The 18,053-nt window shown below is 40.8% G+C and overlaps 1 protein-coding gene across 2 annotated transcripts in view; it reads left to right on the forward strand.

Annotated features, from left to right (window-relative positions):
* Nucleotides 1-18,053, forward strand: part of BMPER (BMP binding endothelial regulator) — a 145,065-nt gene that overhangs the window by 9,675 nt on the left and 117,337 nt on the right. For both annotated transcript variants that reach the window (XM_079302622.1, XM_079302621.1), the window contains exon 3: nucleotides 14,097-14,196. In XM_079302622.1, the coding sequence (XP_079158748.1) occupies nucleotides 14,097-14,196 (100 nt within the window). The remainder of the gene's footprint in view (nucleotides 1-14,096; nucleotides 14,197-18,053) is intronic.

Consider the following 18,053-nt stretch of genomic DNA (forward strand, 5'->3'; position numbering starts at 1 on the left):
CAGTGTCAGTACTTCTGCGGCTCTGCTTTGTGCTGCTGTATAAAAATAGATACTTCTCCCCACCAAATATCTGCTTTTATTTCCCCATCATGTTTTCATAGAAAATTTTGAGGGAAGAAAAATATTAAACAACAACAACAAAATCAAATAAAAATACAGCCTCTTTATATTGAGCTTATGGTCAAATAAAAAGGTCATTGTGAAGAAAAAAATACAAAAGCTTTTACTTGTATTACTACTATTAAAATGACTATCATACTGGTACTTGCTTATAGTGTGCATAATAACTGGTGTGATTACATCCTCTGAGGCCTCTTGGCCTCTTCATCTTATGCATTAAACTGCAGCTAAAACATTCCTAGTCTGACTGTTTGGCCAATCAAGCTCTGTGCAGCGCTTTGCATCCAACTGAATGAAGTGCTGAGCTCTGGGTCCAAGTACAGCATGGATCTCATCCCTTGAATTCCCAGAAGCTGATCTTGTGTCCTGACACCTGAATTTCATGGTTATTGTCTGTCTGTCCATTTAGTTGTTTGACTTTTTTTCTTGGCTTTTTTTTTTTTTTTCCCCCTCCCATTTTCCTCATGTCTAGAATCCACTTGCTCTAGATAGTTGTCCATAACCTGGACAAAGTTAAAGTAGGACCACCTACTTGTGTTTATCACCACCTTGCTCGGAAAATAACTTGTCTTCATGCATGGTCTATGATTTGCATCCTTTTAACTTGTTTTGTCATCCATTCTACACATCAACCTCCTGGCTATAGTTTTAATTTTCTGTATTGTATCCCAGATTTTTCAGAGAGGGAAGCATTGTATGTGTGTGCCGAGAAGTGCTATGGGAAAAGGCAGCACTGTCAAACAGCATTAGAGTTGAGATATATTTATTGTTGTGAATACTAAGGATGGGGATGTGATAAAATGCCATGTACAAAAAATGATGCCAAAGACCTGATATTTTCCCAGACAAATTTCAGTCGCAATTTTTTTGAGTCCTGGTTTCAAGTAAACCTTTGCACAAAGCTTCAGTATTAGATGTTGAGTGAGGCCATCTTTAACTCTGCCTCAGTGTTCTGCTAATTTTGCTCCAGAGTTAGTCTAGTTCACACAAGGCATTGGCAGTTGGTTGCTGGTAGCAATGCAGCATAAAGTATGTGTAAACCTCAGCATGTGGTATTGAAACTTCCTGTAAGACCATTTCTGCCTCACACTGAAAACCAGGTACAGCTCAGCCCTGCTCAGCTCAGGCATGCTTAGTGTAACCCCAGGCTTCTCTGTTGGCTGCAGGATCAGCTGCCCCTTTCTCCATAAGGGTATGGCTCAAATCCTCTTTCATGGCTAAATCTTGCTTGAGGCGTGGCAGCAGCACCTTGCATTCTTCCATAACCAGGGGTATGCAAGCAAATATGTAGCATAGCCCTGGCCAGGAATATCACATTTCTGACAGCTCATAGGCTAAAAGTCTATGTGTTTTGGACGGTGTTTACTTGTTTGGGGTTTGTTTTGTTTTTTACCTTCTCCTGACATGTTTATGTTCAGTTATATTAAGTGGCTTCAGTAGGAAATGGGAGTTTCCCCAAAGCTGGGAATTATCAGAATGGCCAGCTATCTGATGGCCAGCTAGAGTCACAAATGCATTTGCATTTTTTTTTCTGTTTTGTCTTAGGATTTATTAGTGGGTGAAGAATAACAGACCTTGATTGCCCTGAAATTGTCTCCTTGTTCTATTTTATGTCTGAATATACAGTTGAGGTATGGTTTGGGAGAGATGGAAAAGAGCTCATAAATGACTCTAGGGCAACATAATGATTATGATCTGTTTGTGACTGTTAGTGAAACATCTCAAGGTTGTGTCACCTAGAAACCACTGGGGCAGGAGGGAGCCAGGCAGAGTGGCTGGCTTTGAGAAAAGGCTGTTAACTGAAGGCTAACCAGAAGGTTCTCCTACTTCGGGGGGGCTGTTGATTGTTTGCTTGTGTCAGAGAATATTTTTTTCTGTATATGGCAGTGCACAGGTTTAATGGTTTAGTGCATTTGTTGTATCTGAAGTGTACATATTTGCTGCCCAAAACTCTGTATAATCATTTTAGTATAAAAGGAATATCTTTGATATCATTGGGGTTTTTTGAAATAATTAAAGCAGTCCACATACAGAAACATACAAATGTGGGAGCCAAAAAAGGGAAAAAGGAAGAAAATAATGTACTAGAAAAGGGAGTTTCTCTGGAAGGCATCTATTTGGAGGCATGAGTAGACAGCTCCAAGCCTGTTCAGTGGGCACAAAAACTGCTGGGGGACTGGATGTGTATGTGATGTGACTTCAGGAAAACTATGCATGGCTCTGGAACCAGAGGCTTAGAAGGATTTGAAGCATCTTCTGGAGAATTAATATGACTCCTGTGTGTTTGTAGACAGCTTGTGTCTGTGACCACAGGGTTCTGCTCCCATCAGAGGATTTGGGTTAATCCACTGAGAGGTGCTGAGGTTGGGCTGCTGACCCAGGCAGCCCATTCTTTCTGTCTTGTCTCGTCCATTGAGAAGACAGCTCTGAATAGGAATTTCTTAGAGCAGAGAGCTGACAGAAGTTGCTGAGTACAAGGCCTTTCCCTAAAAGCCCCTCTGTTTCAGGGCCAAGAACCTCATGCCGTGCCATTCAGGGTTCACTGCTCTGACCTGGGTGACAGGAGCATCTGCTTCAATATCATAGAACTTAATAGCTGTGGGTTGAGGGAGAACAGCAGTTTATTGTATAAAGCAGTTTGTCAAGAGGCACTGATGAAGAGATTAGTGATCTCGTCAGGAAATTTCCCTCTCTTCTTTAGGGTAGAGAAGTGCCCATTCATTTGCCCATGTGAAACGCAGAGTGGACAGGCTGGAAGAAACAGCCTGTTCTCTTCTAATCCAGACCTGGCTGTGACTTGGCAACAAGGACTTTCTCTAATTGCAGAAGAAGGTACAATTAAAAAAAAAGTTAAGTCTTCAAGTCCTCAAATGGATACTTTTGTAGTTTTCCTCAATTCAGCTGCAGGTTTTCTGTTTCACACAAGTGTCTCATCATAAAGAGCCCTTCTTGCACTAAAGGTGTGCAACTTCTGGATTTCAGATCATCTTTCTGCCTCCCCTAGCTGCCCAGGTAGAAGAAATGCTGCCTGAGTTCTTGCTCAAAGAGAACAGTGCTGTCCCACATAATGAAATCATGTCAGTCTGCCTTCAGAGCCCTGTGGACTTTGAGCCAGGCATAATCTGTTTCCTGACATTTGAGTCTCATTAATTGGGTTAACAAGATGCTATCTGCACTCCATACTTATGTAAATAGAACTTGCTAGCAAAGATCTTAATGGCACCTGATGTATCACACTGCCTTTACATCTATCAAGAGGTACCACTGCAGGAGTGACTTCCAAAAGCAGACTGTGTTTTTGGTCCTGTGGGTCCCTTTATAAGCTGTTAGAAATGCTGGTGGTCAAGGCCAACTGTTCAGATGTCTTTCAAGTGTCCCACTGGTGACCAAATCTCACTTTGTCAAAATGACAAATGACTTGTGCATACCCTGTTCACCTTCAAGCTTTGCTCCAATGTCAGCTCCATTTACTTGTCAGAAACAGGTATTTTTTTTACTTCCCACAGTGCAAGTGGGGCAGGGGAAAGGAAGGAGAAAAGGGAACACAGGCTGAGGAAAAAAACATACTTGTATGACTTCTATTCAATGTATTATTATAGTTGAGACTTCCAAGCTTTGGACATACCAGAACCTGTTTGTTTGTACATGTGCAAAACTGAAAGAAGGGAATTTGCTTTTCAGAAGTGAGAACTGTCCCTGCAGGGCTACAATTATGCAAAAACATGTTTTAACCACTGGATTTTTCAAGAGAAAAGTGGTTGTGCAAGACGAGTTTCTTATTTTGGACAATAAAGTTTTTCCAGAGCAGCATTTAAAAATAAGTGTTTAATTAATGGAGTATAGGGCATTGTGCATGTGTCTGCACTGAAGGGCTTGACTCAAGGTCTGAGTTCTCATGGGTGGTTTCATTGACTACAGTGGTATTGTTATGTGGCTAAGTGATCACCCAAAAGCAGCCATGGCCAGGCCACAAAATATGGTCAGAGCTCAAGGACTGTGAAAGTGACATTGACAGCTTTGGCTTTTAGTGTCTTCTCAATGACTTCCATATCGCTTTTGCTTAGTCTGCAAGCCAAAATATGCTTTTTCTCCTATTAGCTACAGCATTGGCTGAAGTTTTGAAAGTCACAACCTTACTTAATTTGGCAGTGTGATTAATCACAACAAAGGAAAGCTTATTCTACCTTTCTTCTCTGCATCTGACAGAAGCAAAGAAGTTTCAGTAGATATGAAGTAGAAACACACAGAAGTGAAATGTGTCAAATTAAACATCATTGTGTCATAAACTTTTCTGACTAATTCTCCTGTGACCTTGCTCCTTTCTTTGTTGGCAGCAGCTGGATGAAGATAGCTTGAGGGTGATGCCTGCCATGAGTTGCCATGATGCAGGATTATCATGGCCCCTGTAAGATTTTACTAGCAGCCAAGCAGCAGTTGCAGCAAAAGGAGTGAGCCTTTTCGACTTGAAGGCAGCATTAAAAGACCCTGAAAGCTTTTTTCCTCCTCTGAGGCATCTTACCTGAAATGCTCCTTTTCCCTGTCTCTTCCTGCTCCTCTCTATACTGACTGACAAGTTGAAGGCTGCGTCTTCTTTCTACAAACTGCTGTGTATGAACTTTTTTTATTTTCTAAAGCCACTGTGTAGCACAGGCAAGATCACGTAAGAACACAAATTCAGGGTCAGTGCTCAGTCTCCTTGCAAGTTCATTAAAACAGCAGTGCCTGGAAGCCTTTTGCCTAAATAATTTCATAATAGAAAACAGACTCTTGTTGCTTCTTTCTTTTGGACTACTATTTTTATTTGGTTGTTGTTCCTCAAGCGTTTTGGTCCTATTTCAAAACTTGCTTCAATTAAATGAAGAGACTGCTTTTTGATGCTTTCTGGTTTAAAAGCTGCACTGCAAAACTTCTAGGAGTCCTCTGGATTATGAAGCTGTGATTGACAGGGATTTTCCTCTCAAAATAACATTAAAAAGCCCCAAAGTGAAGCTTAAACATTTGAAAGAAAATAAAAATACCATCCCCTTTCTCTCCCCCAGATGAGATCCCCTGTTGCTGCTTCTGGCATGCATCACATCTTTAAGGATACAGTATCATGAGAAAACTGTCACTTGGTGATGTATTAGGGTAATATATCATGAGAGCATCATTTCTTTAGAGGATATGGGCAGTAAAAGACATGATTCTGGCCAGACAGAGCAGCAGGGGACCCTGGTCTTTTTTTTTCCTTTTCTTTAATCTAGCCCAGTTTTTGTGTTTTACAGAAGTGAGATTCTTCATGGGATATGACTTGTTGCAGAGCAAATTAGAAGGCCCATTGGGCTTTTTAAAGTCTTTAAGAAGAACATGGCCTCAAGGGCTGCTTTGTTCAAAGTTTTAGAACAGACCGAAGCTCAAAATGAGAGCATTTGCCACTGCTGAAACCTCCAGTGTAGAGACTGAGTAAGCAGGCTTCAGACAGAGAAGGTAATAAAGATGCAATGATAGGTAACTATTGTTTGGATAATTTATTCATAGATTTAGCCTATCAAAATGTGATGAAATTATACTTATTTAAAAAGCAGTCAATGCACCACTTTTTAATAACTGTCAAATGAAATTTTAATTCACAACATTAGAAGAAATGGTCAGTATTCAGTCTCTAATAGAAAATAGTTTTCAAAAAATAGGAATTCTGAACAGAGTGATTTTGATGTCCTTTTTATTGTTTTAATGGCTTTGTTTTTCTCTCATTGACAATATCTACTGGAAAATAACAGTGTATAATATTGGGATCACATTAGTAAAGAAACAAAAGCAGAATATTGTCAGGCCACTCTTTTGATGGATAGGGTTAATTTCTGAGATGAACCAGAATATGACACAATGGCTTAATCTAAAATTTGTTGAATTCAAATGATTGAATAATTTATTTTAAGTCTTTGGTGTAATCTGCTTTGCCCTTTATGAAATCAGCTTGATAATTTGTGAGTGTCATCTTCAAAGCTTTTTAGGACTGGTGTTTATTTAGGGTGGTTTTAGACCAATTTTCTTGGCAGACTTCTCCAAGCCATCCTATGGTACTTACAGGGGACCAGTATGTTCCAGGAGCTAATATGCTCAGGACAGCAATGCTGTTCTGCATCTGCTGATTTCAGCTGTGTTTAGTTTTCCAAGCTCAGTAGTGGAAGCTTTTATGGTCCTCAGCTGTCTGTCACTTCTCTGGGAGAATGAATTCTCCACCAGCTTCAGTCAGAGAAAGCCAGACTAGGACTAGGCTGGACCATGCCTTCGGAATCACCCATTTAGAAGAAAATAAGTTGGGCAGTAATTATCCAAAAGGTTTTGTTGACTGATCTGAGTAGCCAAGAACATCCAGTAAGGCATAAATCATAAACTCACAGGGCTGGGTCAGTGAACTGTAATCTTTTACAGCAGCATGGGTACAAGTTTGAAGCTGGAGCTTCAAATCGGCAGGTATTGCCTTTGACTGCCTTTTTCTTAAGTATTATCATCAGATTTAGGTAACTGATAATTTAAACTCTTCATTGACAAAGTAGAAATATAATCTTGTGAATTAAAATTCACAGAAAAAGATGTGAATTTTAGAAGCATGCATCTCATGAAATGTGAAGGTGTGGTCTCCCACAAGAATCCCTGTGTGTAACCCTTCCTTGAAATCTGGCTCCTGGATTACCATGGGTTTTTTTTTTTTTTTTTTTTTTTTTTTTTACTACAGTATGAAATGCTGGGAATTTGTGAAGACCCTGTCTCTTTTTGCTAGAAGACTGCCATACTATTCTGCTGAGAGGTAAAAAGCATTGCCTATAACTGTAGCTGAAGAACTCTAATCTGAAGCTGCACTTGGAGGTTGAGGTGGAGACAGGGAGACTGAGAACTACATGGTCTGGGTCCTGCTCTGGCTTTCTTGCTGACTCAATCTGCAGTTACAGGAATTGTAACTGGCCCACATCTACTCTGTCCCCAGGCTGACTGGAGCAGGGATGTGCAGCAAAATGTTTGATGTTCTGGGACCCTGACCCCAGCTGCAGCTAAGTATTAATGCCAGCAAATGTAGGAGGAAGAGGCAGTGCTTTCCTGTCACTAAATTCTGGTGCAGAGGGCTACTGTCAGGGAATGTTGGGATTGCAGCAGGCCACCAAGGTCAATTTTCTCATGCTGGTGAACATCATTAAGCACAGTGAAAAAAAAAATCTGTTCAGTCTGTTAGGGGTTTTGAGTGATTTGTTGTGAATCACTTGCATATGCTCATGTCTTCCTCACAGCAGTGGGGAATACTCATTTGAAGTGAAATTTAGTGTCATCTTTCATCAGGGCCTGTGTTTTAATCATCTTTCCTAAGGACTGGAGAGAGCTTGAATTATGGAGGGGGATGGTTGATGCTGGCTGAGAATCATCAGAGGAAAGCCTGCAGCCTCCTCCCTGCTCACCCTGAGAGGCCAGATAAACCACACAGATTACAGGAATGAGGGGGTAAATGAGAGGGCTACTGAGTGCTCTACTCAAAAAAGGAAAGAGACACTGTGAACTGAACTAAAATACTATCATTTCTATCTACTGTAATTCATGCTGAAATCATGGTCATGTTCTGCCACAGGCAAGGACCTAATTCTGAAGGTATTGAAGCATATGTTTTACTTCAGTCCTGTGAGATTTTTACATGCTTAAAATAAAGGGACCTTTATCTGTCTTGGAGAAGCATTTGTTTTGAAGCGGGGAAAAAAACAAGGGAAATGAGACCTTATCCTCATCTCTCTTGACAGTGGTTCAAAGGGTCTGCCAATGTCTGTCCTTGGGGAGTGGTGTCTCCTCCCTGAAGCCTAATTGTGTGGCTCTTGCTCAGGTAGAGAAATGCTCATGGAAGCAATCCCAGTTTTAGCAGGGATCTCTTGCTTGCATCAACTGCCAATTAAAGTGAGGTTTGTAAATCGGACCTGAGACAGAGAGTTCCAGGCAGGAGTGCCAAAAAAACCAGGGTACTATTTTCAGAAAGAGCCTTAGGATTTGTCTAGACAATGAGTTAAGCATGTGTCTGAACCTGTCCTTGAGCTCAAGTTGGCCCAGCATCAGAGCTGTTTGCATGTAAACATAGGTGCAGGCACAGGCTTGGGAGCTCCCAAGTTTTGCTGAGGGACAGAGCCTGTGACCAGTGCTAGCCTGAACCTTTACTCCTGTGGCCTGTGTGGCATGAGTGTGACTTGTGTGCTTGAGAGGATGCTCTGGCTGAGTGCAACACCTGGCAGAGAGCCCAACAGCATGGCCTAAGAACATGGGGATCACTGCTCATAGCAGGAGCCTGTGTTCGAGCTTGCCCTTTGCCTTGTGGTGGAGAGGCTGCCTATGTGAATTGAATACACTTGTTTCATTAATTTTAAATGGCTCTTTCTTCTACTAAGGTCACACATATGTATTTGAAACCTCCATTCCAAATTCCTTGGGGGTAATTTTTGCCATTGTTTGAAAACTGTTATTGTTTTTCATGGGTGATCCCACAGGCTTTTCCTAGCAGAAACTTAAGGACACCCTGAGCTATTTGGTGAGGAGTCCTATCAGAATTACCAGCGGGACTGTGATGAATAAAGGAAAAAATGAATGTTTTCAGGATTAGTCATTATCAGTAGTTGGTATTTCTACTTACTCTGTCTTACTTTTATTATTTTTCTCTCCACAGCATTTTTTTGGTTAAATGGAAGTTTAAGTAATATTTTTCCCATTTAGTATAAATAATTAATAATGTCAGGGTATCAGAAATGCAATGCAAGCTCCCTAAAAACATTTTCAATACATACAAAGAAAGAGAGAAAGAAAGAAAAAAAAACAAACCTAGACCATCACTGTGGACATCTGGTCCCCTGAGAAACTGCATCTGCAATGTCTTCTGCAGCGAGCTGTTAGAGCACAAGAGTGGACTGAGGATACCATTGATGGAAGCACCTCTTGGTAATGTCCTGAATGAACGAAGCAGACTCCTGGTTTTCTTTTTTTTTTCCTCCTGTAGCCAAATACAGGTTAAAAAGAGCCATCCTCCTGGTGGCTGCTGTGAGCCGGCAGGAGTCCGGTGGGGAACCCTGTAGAAAGTTGGCTGTGGCTCCCAGGCTGTGGTTTGGCACATATCCTCTCCAAGATCTTTGCCAAATATTCAGGCTCCTTTTTAGTATGTGTTTTTCTTTTTTTTTTTTCTTCTTTTTTTTGCGTTTTATTTAACTGTACCATATGAGTTTAAGGCTGTTAGTTTGGTATAATTTGTCGCCAGAATGAGCTATTTTGTGTGGGCTTCTTTGATGGAAGGTAAAAATATGAGGTGTATGTAGAAGGTGAACAATTGGCGTTTAGAGGAGTTGTAGGAAAGGTAACATGAAGCAGTAACAGTGATATTGGGGCTGGTTAGTGTATCTCTCCTGTGTGGGAATTTAGCATCACCTCTGCACGCCAAGTTATGGAGCCCCTTGGTTCTCTCTGGCAAAGTGTGAGAGAGGGGAGAAACATGGGTACCCAACAAAATTTCTGATCTTTCCCCCAGATGCATTAAAACATGAGTTCTCCAGCACCTGGGCTTGGTGAGTGCAGTGAGGAGTCCAGGGTGACCTTCCAGCACTTCCCTAAATTTTTCTTTCCAAGGGAGTCTGGGATTCCAGAGTGAACCCTTTGCTCAGCTGAACACTGACTGGAGAGTTGCGTCAGATGTGGCAGCATTGTTATGGATCAGCCTGACCTCTTTCAAAAAAAGACGTGTTTTTCCAATACTAATAGAAACCTTAGCTGAAGTTCTCTCCCTTTCTGTGTGTATGCCTGAGCATTAGATTGGAAAAAAAAATAAAAATCCCAGATGTGAATCTATAAACCATCTGCTTAAAATAACTATTGTTCAGGACTATAATTAAAAGTTATTTATTATGAATCTTGGGATCCTATTATGGATTTTGACTGACTCCCAGCTTTCTGGCTTAGCAAACGGTTTATGTATTTATGGGCCATGCATCTCTTCTGCATTTCTTGATGCCAGAGTGAATGTCTTTTAAACAAAAGGGAACAAAATCCCCTACCTTCCCATAACTGTTGGCTTCTGATTGTTGCTGTCTAAGAAGTTTTCTCTTAAGAACTGCAAAATTCAAAGTATCTGAGAGCTTTCAACAGATTCAGAGATGCTGTTGACAGCATAGATAGCAGCTTGAGGCTCTCCTGCATGCAGCTACTTAGCAACTTTCTAAATGTATGTCTGGGACAAGCAATGAAATTACTGTTATGATTACTGGGGGTAAGAGGGGACATAATTGTAAGGAAAGGATTTTTTGCTTAAGTTCCATTTGCTCTCAGCCTCCACTTTGCCCTTGTGAAATGGGAGGGGAGGAGGCAGCAAAATTGAAACAAGCATATGGACAGTAGACATTAGAGCAGTGTTTTGGGCAACTGGGTGAAGGGAAAAACCCAGTCTCCAGATGACAATTACTCTTTTGTTTTATTTTTGTACTTTTACACCCAGTGAACCCAGGAGATCTGCACTGGATAATGCCTGACTGCAATAGACTAAACAATGATTTACCAGCCCTGCTTTATCTACTGCAGGCCTGTGATGGATCAGCATGGTACATTAACCCTTTCTTCCACATGTGCTGACCTTGTTTTCCACAAGATACAGCTTTGATATAAAACAACAAGACTTTTAAAAAGAATTTTGGTATTATAGTAATAGAAGCAGCAGGAGGATGCACTTCCCTGGAGCTACATTCATCTCTTCTTACTTCAAGAGGTATTTTGCCATGAGGACTATACCAGGGCAGCAATATGTTGCAACTGTGGCTCTACTGTATGTTTTTTTCAGCAAAAGGCTCTACAAGGAGTGATGGGGCTACAACCCTGAGTAATGCTGTACCTCACACTCAGGAAGAGCAGCCCAGCCCTCATGACAGGGAGTGAGGCAGCTTGGGATGACATCAGAAATAGTCTGTTTTGGAGCTGTCTGGGCCTTGCATATAACAAGCTAGAGAGGATGAACCTCAGCTTTGCAAATCCTACCCTGTTTTAGTAGCTTAGTTGCTTAGCTGCTCTTCTTGTGCCGGCAAAGATTAGCTCTATTCACGTGGGATACATGGCATCCTTTAAGGCAGAAGGATGCAGCTTCTCCTCCAAGGGACAGAGCTAATCTTCCATTTTAATTTTGGGGGGAAAAAAAACCCAAGCAAAAAACCCCAAACCAAACCAAGCCAAAACATAATGAAAAAACCCAAAACAAAACAAAATCCAACCAAAAAAAAAGTGCAGTGGGTGGGTTAGTGTGGCACCTCCTCGCCACCTTTCAGCACCATGCTGTAATAACTGAGCTTTGAGTTAGTGATCCAGATTTGTTGCCCTCCACATCCAGAAGCAATTCAATGACTCATCTCCTGCTTTTCCCACAAGTACCCTTGCTGTAAGAGCCAGTGGCTTGTGGGAGCAGGAAGAACAAACCCCTTTCTGCTGAAGCCAGGCTACTCACCAGCAAATAGTTCAAAGTCTACTGAGGTAAAGGAAATGTAAATCTGCAGCCTACTGCTTAAGACAGCCTCATAGGTGGAAGAACCCTTCGGTTCCTGTCACTGCACTATGGGCCACTAATATTCTTCATGTGGAATAACTGCTTAATGCAAAACAGCCTATGACATCAGCATGTGCATTCTAAAACCTTGTCTCCCAGAAAACCTGCTAAACCAGAAGCTTTGCTGCTGACAAGGAAAGAAGAGCAAATTTGGCTGGCCCCCTGGGGTGGCTCAATGATACCAAGCTCATCATTGGAGAGAATTATTGAGTTTAGCAATATGGGGGAAACAGGAGGCTTCTACTGAGAACAGTAACTAGCAAGTATCTCCTGTTTGAAATATGTGTGCTGGGGTCACCCTTAGGAACTCCTTGCATTGCCAGCAAGAAGAAACCATGTCAAGATGTACCTGAAGGCAGAAGTAGGCAGTCAGCACTCAGAAGAGAAATTGCCTGGGAAGCTGGGCTGCATGAAGGATTTGCCCCAGTAGTCCTCTGGGAAACAAAGAATTAAAAAAAAATACAGAGCTGAGGTTTTTTGGGTTTTTTTGTTTTTTTGTTTTTTTGTTTTTTTCTTTTTTTTGTCCCTCTTGCTGCTATCTGCAACAATAATTTCATCCTTTGAGGAGAGAGTCCAATGGGTAGCTGCCCATTGCCCCCCTCACACACATCCAGCCCAGCTCTGTTGGTTCTGAAGGGCGCTCTGCACCTCAATTCTCTCAGAGGTGCATGATGCATGCTGCAGCTGTGTGAACCATGTTCTCCACAGGAACAAACTCTAAACTGGGCTTTGCCCTTCCTTCACACCCACTTTCACCAGGCAGAAGATTTTCCCACAGAGAGGGGTAGTAGGGCTGATAGGCTAATTAAATCTTTACTTAAGCAAACTCATTAAAGAGAATCACATCCTAGCAGAACCCTTCGAAATACAGCCTATAGTTGAGTTGGTAAGCTTGATTCTGCTGCCCTTCAGCAGAATTTATGGGGCACCATGTTCCTTTAAAGGGGATCAAGATTCCACTGGGCGCTTTAAAAGAGATATTGAACTAGTTGCAATTCTGTGTTGTGGCTGCTTTGTGCCGGTTCAGAGCTACAGACCTGCCATAAATTCAGCTTAACCTGCTGCTTAAATTGCATTTTTGGTTGGCCTGCAGTGCTGGAGTGATGCAGAACAGCCAGCATGTAGTAGTGACCTGGCTTTTTACAGTAATCGTTTGTGCTGCTGCAGCTGCACTTTAGGGCCTGATTCTCATTTGCTGATTTCACACTGTCTTGGTGAGAGTGAGTCCTCATTTACACTGATAAGACTGAAGTGCCTTTATAGCTCCCATCAGATCAGGCAGTGACTTTGAAGTAAATAAACCTCCGATTTTACACAAAGGGCTGGAGTGTAATAAAAGCTGCGTGTTATTCTTCACAGGCACCTTGAATAAGGCCACAGGGAGCAAAATAAAAAGACTGGAAAGCACAGCTTCTTTTTCTTTAGTTTTATGATTTACATTTTTCTAGTCCTTTAATTTTTTGGTCTCTAATTAAGTCATAAGATTAGGTGAGGTGTAGGTACTTGCATGTACTAGATGACCAGCTGTGTCACCTAATGAACTGAGCTACTAATTATAGGTGGAGGTGACTTCAGACAGCTACTTTATGTAAGGAATTTGAAGTAACAAAATTTTGCTAAAAGAAACACCTGAAGTATTTGTTTTCTGCACCTATTTAATGGCAGGGATAACCAGAAGAGTTGACATCACTGTGGCAAGGCAGGTAATAAATGGAATATTTCTGCTGCCTCCTGTTGCACATCCTCCGTTGACATTCCTTACTGTGGTCAATGTGCTCTTTGGCCTTGGGGAATCACTGGCTTTTTACCATAGCAAGATGACACTATAATGTACAGTGACTCTGTCTGCTCATGGTGTTTCTCAGCATTTTGGGGAGAGAGATGAATTACATTAATCATCTTACCTGGTATAGAACAGAGTAGCCTCTTTTAAAGAACCTCCGGTAAAATTGATTTTCTGCAATGGCAGAATTTTGTTTTCTGTGAAGTTACTGCCTCTTTCTCTGGTGTTTCTCTTTCTCTGTCACAGTGAAAATTGATTCCTGAGCTGTGCAGTTTATGGGACAGCTTCTCAAGGCCTGGAGGATATTTTAACAAGCACATAATGTAGGTAGTTGTTCATTTAAGTAACACGGATTTATTCTGTGCAGCGCATTTTCTATATGAGACTGGGCAGTAGTCATGACAACACCATTTACTTGGGCTCCCAGATTATTCAATGACTGTTTTCTACTCTGTTCCTTCAAGAGAAGAAAAATGTATTGGATCACAAGGGCCTCTCCTGAAGCAAAAAACCAGAGTGCTGGCCCCACATTTTATTTTCTGTATTGGAAGAAATGTAGCCTTGGGTTTGGTTTGCTTGCAGTAACTTTTGTCTTTTCTTTTTTTTTTTTTCCCCCGCCAGAATAAGGAAGTGACGTGCAAAAGGGAAAAGTGTCCAGTGCTCTCCAAGGACTGTGCTCTCGTCATTAAGCAGAGAGGAGCTTGCTGTGAGCGTTGCAAAGGTGCCATTCCCTTCCTCTTGTTTTCACCTCTGTAAAATATTATCAGTGCACATTTAGGTTGCCAAAGACAGGACAAAATTCATAACTTCTCAGCTGGGACTTGGCTGTCATCAGAGGCTAGAAGAGGGCAGTAACCATAATTTAAATATATATGTTTATAAAGCCGAGGGAAATACATAAATTCACGTATTTGTCCTGCAATTATTAGTTCTTGCACAGCAACAATGTTTTAGAAATACATCTTTATTCTTCATCACTATGTTGTCAGTTTTTTAAGAATTACCTCCATTCTAAACTATCAGAAATACTTTAGGTCAACATCAATCTGCTAGTAGTCACCTGTCTGTAAGAATCTCTTTAACTTTTATGTAGTTGGATAGAATAAGAATAATACTTCTGAGTAATAAAGAACAGGGTAATTATCCATTCCTATGGATATTTCCTATTTTTCCTCATATTGGAAACAAACCCAGCAAATTTTATTCATTTTATTAAACATTTCCTGATTGAAACAATAATATTGTGGACATTTTAATGAAAACCAAATAAACAACAATCTGAATATTATATATGTATTTATTGACCAATATTGTATATTCCAAGCTGTTTAAAATAAGATAATGATCAAATAATAATAAAAAGTGTTAGCATGCATGGTATGTATCTGCTATGTATCTGCTATGTTTAACCACATGAAAAATATGCACGTAGATGAAGTTAAAAAGCAATATTTTTTTCTTTTATTGATGCAGTAAGTAATATGCTCACAAAGCACCAGTTTTGCTGAGGGACTGCTTCCATAATCAGCAAGGTGGAGAATGTCAAACTCAGACAGCATTATTTTATTTTTCCTCAGTAATTTTTAATTCTCCACTGGTGATGGTGTGGTATTGACAGGTAGGATAAATTGTTGGGACATAAAAGCATTTCCTGCCTTCCCAGAAGAAATGCAAATGCAGGAAAGGAGATTAGGTGGAAATTCAGATGGAAGAGATGATGTATGTGTATTTTCCCTGGAAGGTTGCAAAGGTGTGTTAGATGCTGTACTTATATTTGCTTCTGTGCTGCAGCTTTGGAATAGGTTTGGCAGGCCCCAATTTGAAGATTCATCTTGAAATTTGGCACTTAAAAGAGAAGGAATGAACTGGAAAAGAAAATTAAATCATTACAGAAACAATAAGAATTTCTAATAACAGATTTTAAATAAATTACCTGTAATTTATTTATTTTGTCAAACCGTGTTTAGTATCAGCTTCGTCGGAAAAGGCTGCTAAGTGTTGGTTGGATTAGGATGGAGTTTGATTTTTCAGTTGCATAATGGGATGGGTATTTGCCCAAAATTCTATATACATACATATGCATATATGCATGCATGCATGCAAAATGAAAAGAATGAAAGTTTAAAAGCTGAAAAAAAATATTTTAATTCAAACAGGATTTTAATTCAGACTCCTTTTAAGATTTTCTCTTTATCCTGAGTTGGGGTGGGTACCTACAGAACATTATTGATAGGCTTGAGCCTAGCATCTGCAGATTGGTATGCTTGACATATCTAATGGCATAATTAATAGAAACTACTCAAAAAAGGAACTAGGAGGCACATGGATACTTAAGGTGGAAGAGGGATGAGTTAGCCTAGGTCCTTTGAATGCATCAATGGATGAGAGATCCCACTAATAGGCATCCAACAAGATTCCTCACAAGGAAACTGCTGAAGAAACTAAGCAGCCCTGGGTTTTTAGAGATGCTCTTCCCATCAGCAAGTAAGTAACTAGTGTGTGGTTGTCTTCATCATGAGAAAAGGTTGCCAACATATTCTTGCAAAGATCTCAATTTTTCCGAGTGCTCAGAAATTATTTAGAAAAGGAGTGAAGAGGGACAGGACGTTTGCTGCTGGTGACCTGATTTCTGTAGCACAGTAAAGCAAGAGCACAGCCTGTGAGAAGCTGCAGAAGGTTGTCAGGGCACTGAAGAACTGATGGCAAAGCAGCAAAGGAAGTTAATATGGATGGAAATAAATGGATGCATATAAGACAAAACAGTCCTAACTTCACAAATATGATACTGGTTCTGAGTTGACAGTAACTGAATGGCAACTATTTCCAAATATTATAAAAGGTACTTCTGTGGCATGATGGACTCAAACTTCAGCAGTTCTCCAGAGGGAAAATTGAACTCTGAGTTTGTTAGGAAAGGAGCAAGGTACAAACCAAAATATGCCATTTTCCCTCTGAGTCAGACAGACTGCTTATTCCTGCTCTTCTGAGGGCTAAACTACAACTATGGACCTTGGTCTGTATTTTTCACACTTGCCAAGGTGTCTCTTAGTAGCTTCTATTAGACAGAAGATTATTGACAAGAAGGGCTCTTGGTCTGGTCTATGATGGCAGCTTCCATGTGCTAAAAATGCAAGAACATTAAATATCATAATTCAAACATAAAAAAAAAAAAAGAAGCTCTCAAGGACTGAATTTTCAAAGTAAATGTAAAATTTCTGAATAAGTGTTTCTGCACTTTCTGAAAGGCAAAGCAAAATATGCTCTCATTTAAATCCCACAGTCTTGACACCAGGTTGTTCTGATTCCAGGGGAAGAGGCTGATGGAACCACCTCTACCCCAGGAGAGGCTGCTTGCTCTCCCACTATTCTAAACATTGTTGAAGATCCTGCTCTGTTCTGAGACCAAAAATGAGTGTCCCATGGGGAGTAACTGGGGAATCAAGGTTGCAAATACCAGCCTGGCAACATAGTACTTCAGCTACTCCCTGTGCAGCTCTCTGGCACTCCCCACAAGAAACTCAGCTGCTGCCAGGACTTGGCCCTACAACACTTAATCTCAGTTATGATTTTGTCAAGCTGCCAGAGTGCCCATGGGGAATGCAAGCTGGAAAAGGGAAACGGCTTTTTTGGCTTGCTTTTTTTTTTTTTTTTTTTTTTTTTTCAGTTGCATTTCATCTAAACATGAACAAAATGGAAAAACATCAGAACCTGATGGCTTTTTTCTTGGCTTTGTTCCCAAAGCCTGGGAGAGCTTAATCAGGCCTTACAGGCTCTTGCCAGGTCTCTTTGATAGTTTCACGTTTTCCTACCTTGTGAAGAAATGAATGAATGACTGACTGACTGAATGAAAGAATGAATGAATGGCTGTTGTCATCTGAGTGCGACATCAGGAGAATAACATTAAGGCCACAGGGCATGTTCCAGAGCAGGCTTGTGTAGGAAGGAAACCACCACTCATGAGTCATTTGTGACATTTCTGCCAGTGCATTTTATTCTATCATGAGGAGCACGAAGACATTCCTTGCCCATTGTAGTGGGGTTGGACTAGATGACCTTTAAAGGTCCCTTGAAACCCAAACTATTCTATGATTTTATCTGCAGCAGTGCACACACCTGAACTCTCCTATTAAGAACTTTTCATACAAGAGAAATGGAATTGTTGGTAGAGAACTTTTCCTGCAAATGGTTGTGTGATGAGCATAAGTCCCTTGCTTCCATTTGGGCATTTGTATGCTACTTAGATAATTTTTAGCACTTCTTTTCTCTGTATTTTGTAATGAACAGAAAAAGTAAGGAGCAGCCACTAGTACAGCTTTTGCAATCAGAAAATTCACTGTGGTGGAAAGTAGCATATGAAAAGATTTGGCTTTGCTTTGTCCCAGAACCACAGAATATCCTGAGTTGGAAGGATCCCACAAGGATCCTCAAATTCTAACTCCAGGCCCTGCACAGGATAGGAATGTGCCTGAGAACATTGTCCAAATGCTTCTTGAACTCTGTCAGGCTTGGTGCTGTGATCACTTCCCTGGGGAGCCTGTTCCAGTTCCCAACTTCCTTCTGGGTGAAGAACCTTTCCCT

Source organism: Erithacus rubecula (genome assembly GCF_903797595.1).
Source record: "Erithacus rubecula genome assembly, chromosome: 3".
In the NCBI taxonomy this organism is placed as follows: Eukaryota; Metazoa; Chordata; class Aves; order Passeriformes; family Muscicapidae; genus Erithacus; species Erithacus rubecula.